The sequence below is a fragment of the Hevea brasiliensis genome, chromosome 8 (assembly GCF_030052815.1).
Source record: "Hevea brasiliensis isolate MT/VB/25A 57/8 chromosome 8, ASM3005281v1, whole genome shotgun sequence".
NCBI lineage: Eukaryota > Viridiplantae > Streptophyta > Magnoliopsida > Malpighiales > Euphorbiaceae > Hevea > Hevea brasiliensis.
In genome coordinates this window covers 22,738,280-22,741,515 of record NC_079500.1, presented here as the reverse complement: position 1 = coordinate 22,741,515, position 3,236 = coordinate 22,738,280, and the positions used below count along the sequence as shown (strand labels likewise).

Below are 3,236 nucleotides of genomic sequence, written 5' to 3'. Positions count from 1 at the left end.
TTCAATGGTGAATGTTAAAAGCCTTCAAATTATTCTATTGCATTTCTCAAGGCCTTCAATTTGAAATAGCATGGTTAGGTACATATAGAATTTGTCACTTGGCTTGAATTTTTTTTTTTTTTTTTTTTTTTTTTTTTACAAAAAGATTAGATGAAGAAGTCTCTCCATTTAGAATTGTAAATTAATCATAGAAACTAGATAAATATAAATATAACATACACCAGCTATTTATAAGCAAAAATATTTTTTTTGAAATGGGAGATATATAACTTTGATGTTGGTTGTTAAATCGATAAACAATCAATTAATAAATTGATTGTTATGAGCAACTGATTTACTAATTGAAAATCAATTGTAAATAGCAAACGACGATCAAATCTATTTTTAAATTAATCAAATTTTTAAAAATAAAATTTTTGATAAAAAAAATTAGTTTCTACAAGCAATTGATACATAACCGGTAATAAAAGATTTGATGTATTCAATTTTGTATCTATTCTGTAAATCAGCTACTATTTGTAACTGATGTAGTAGCTAACTTTCAATTGATAATAAAAAAAAAATTAAATCTCTAAATAATAAATAAAAAATTCAAATAAATAGTTTTTTCTAAAAATTACTACAATAATAAATTATAAATAAAAAAATTAATATTAAAAAATTATCAAAAACAAATGTCTAATTGTAATTATTAATAAAAATACTAACAAAAATTAAATATAAAAAATACTAAAAAAGTTGCCATATATATATATATATATAAAACAAAAATTACTAAAAATTACAACTATTAATAAGTTACTAACAAAAAAATATATTTATACAAAAATTTTTATTCTATGCCTAACAAAAAAATAAATTAAATAAAAAATATAAGAAAGAAAAAAAATGATGTAGAAAATAAATAAGATGATGAAAAAGAAAATAAATGAAAAAAAATTGATGAGAAAGAAAAAAAAAAAAGATAAAATATAAAAAAAGGAAAATGAAAAAAAAAATAAATAGTAATTTATATGAGAAAGTGAATTAGCCTATTTTCAGAATGAACCATCAAACTCTAACCGGCTTACATAAATCTAAAAGGATGGGTGAGCCTAGGCCTATGGATCTTGATACGAAAAAAGAATTTTATCATTATTTATTTATTTTTTCATATTGGCGATGCTTATTGGGTTTTGTACCCAAAACCCAATAGGCTAGCTATTCTCTTATATGTTTATTTAGTTCATGCAATATAAAATGATTTTGTTGTAAAAAATAATATAATTTAATATAAATTTATAATTCATTTAATATAATTTTTATAAAATAATTTTTTCTCATAAAAATAATTAATTACGAAAAGTTTATTAATTTAACGAAAAAAGATAATTGTTATAAAGATTATATAAAGCAATTTTCTATAATAATTGGGTAACTTATTTCTCCAATTCTTTAATAAAATTTGCTACTGATAATTTATCTATTGGATTTTTAAAAAGTAATTATATTTTTTTTAATGAAAAAGGTTTATTTTTTTAATTAAATTAATAAATATTTTATAATTAACAATTTAACCAATAAAGTATGCCTTTACAGAAATTAAATGAGATTCTGCATTGTAAAATTTTATTTTATAATGAAAACAAACAAATATAGAATACACATTCATTAGTGAACGTCCAATTCCAAACAAGTATATATAAATCACACTATCAAAGGCCAATATTAGGCCATAGTACCATACAAATTAATCCAAGATTTTGATAATTTTCTTGAATATATTAACAATATAACAACTGCAGATATCCCATACGGAATTTGAGATTTCGGCAGGTGAAGTCTCAGGTGTGGTGGCGGGGTTGATATATACTCCAATTGACGTGAGTCCTTGCGTGGCGAATGATCCATGAAACCCACCAAATTGCCTCCTCTTTCCCATGTCAAAGTTGAACTCATGTAACTTTGTTCCAAACGGCGGTTCGGCGTTACCATATGGCCCATACGTACCTTTGTTGGTAGTAAATGTTATTAACCTGACACCATTGATGGTGTATTTACCGCTCACCTTTACGAGGAACTCTGATGGGTAATTGAATTCAACCTGCAAATAAAATCAAATAGAATTGAATTGAAGCAAAAATAAAAGTATTTCAGTTCATCTTTTTGTTAAGAAAAATATATATTTTATATAATATTACATAAAGTATATAAAAAAAAAAGTTTTGATAAATTATTTATGTTTTTTTTAAGGAAAAAGAACATAATTAAATATATTAAAATTTCAAAAACCTTAAACTGAATCCAACCAACAGATATATGCACTTACAGAGTAAAAATTGGGACTGTGAGGTGCACCATATGGAGGAGAAAGCACCAAAGAACCATTTTGAGCATAATGAAATTGAATGCAACTAATACAATCTTCATTATGAGAAATGAAAATTTGGGAGATTTCACCATGGCCCTTCTCATCCCAGAAAGTGACGCTATCCTTTTTTGTCGATAGAGCCTGTATCTTGATCATCTTGATAGCAGCAGCTCACTATTTCGTTTAAACGAAAACGAAATGAACTCTTTATTATCCTGGAAAATTCCTTAACGATCAAAATCATTAATCATCTCATATCCTCAAAAAGACAAAGAAAAATTCATCTCATAGCTTTTCATATAAAGAAGAAAAAAGGCAAATTTTATTAAGATGAAGCAATGATTGACTTGCCGATTGTAACTATCCTCTTCTTTCTCTTTGATTTTCCTCTTCGGTCTCTCCCTTCTCCTTTCATTTAATTTTCACCTTCTGCAAGAATATAAATCTTTTCCCATGCATTTTCTCTCTTATCAATTTAGAGCTCTCTTAACTTTTCTTACTCTCTACTCTTTTTGTTGTTCCTTTCTTTATTTTTCTTTCTCATTCTCTCTCTCCTTCATCAATCTAGGGCTCCCTACCCTTCCTTTCTCTCTACTTCTTTTTTTATTCCTTCCTTTTCTTCTCCATTATCCCCTCTCATTGAATGTTACTTAATTCTTCTACATAATTGTGAAGTTTCATATTAAATCTCATTTAGATAAAATGAATTAATGTTTTTAAAGAAATTACAACATGTCTACTTATGAAGTTTGGGCTTTTAAATTAAATTAAATATTGCTTACTCATGATATAGAATCAAACAATAACTTCATACATCAATATCTACTGGCCTTCTTTGCTATAACAATTAAATTAAATATTTCTTACTCATGATATAGAATCAAAC

At 25.2% G+C, this 3,236-nt stretch overlaps 1 protein-coding gene across 2 annotated transcripts; it reads right to left on the bottom strand.

Annotated features, from left to right (window-relative positions):
- Nucleotides 1-1,631: 1,631 nt before the first annotated feature.
- LOC110656545 (inactive protein RESTRICTED TEV MOVEMENT 1) lies at nt 1,632-2,836 on the bottom strand. Of its 2 annotated transcripts, XM_021813374.2 has the most exons (3): nt 2,702-2,835; nt 2,309-2,565; nt 1,632-2,083 (listed from the first exon to the last, which is right to left on the bottom strand). In XM_021813374.2, exons 2-3 carry the CDS (start codon nt 2,504-2,506, stop codon nt 1,730-1,732), a joined length of 552 nt encoding a protein of 183 aa, XP_021669066.2. In that variant the 5' UTR covers nt 2,507-2,565; nt 2,702-2,835; the 3' UTR covers nt 1,632-1,729. The 2 variants fall into 2 exon arrangements, with proteins under 2 accessions (XP_021669066.2, XP_058007459.1); XM_058151476.1 differs by having other exon boundaries at nt 2,309-2,836.
- Between the last annotated feature and the right edge of the window lie 400 nt (nt 2,837-3,236).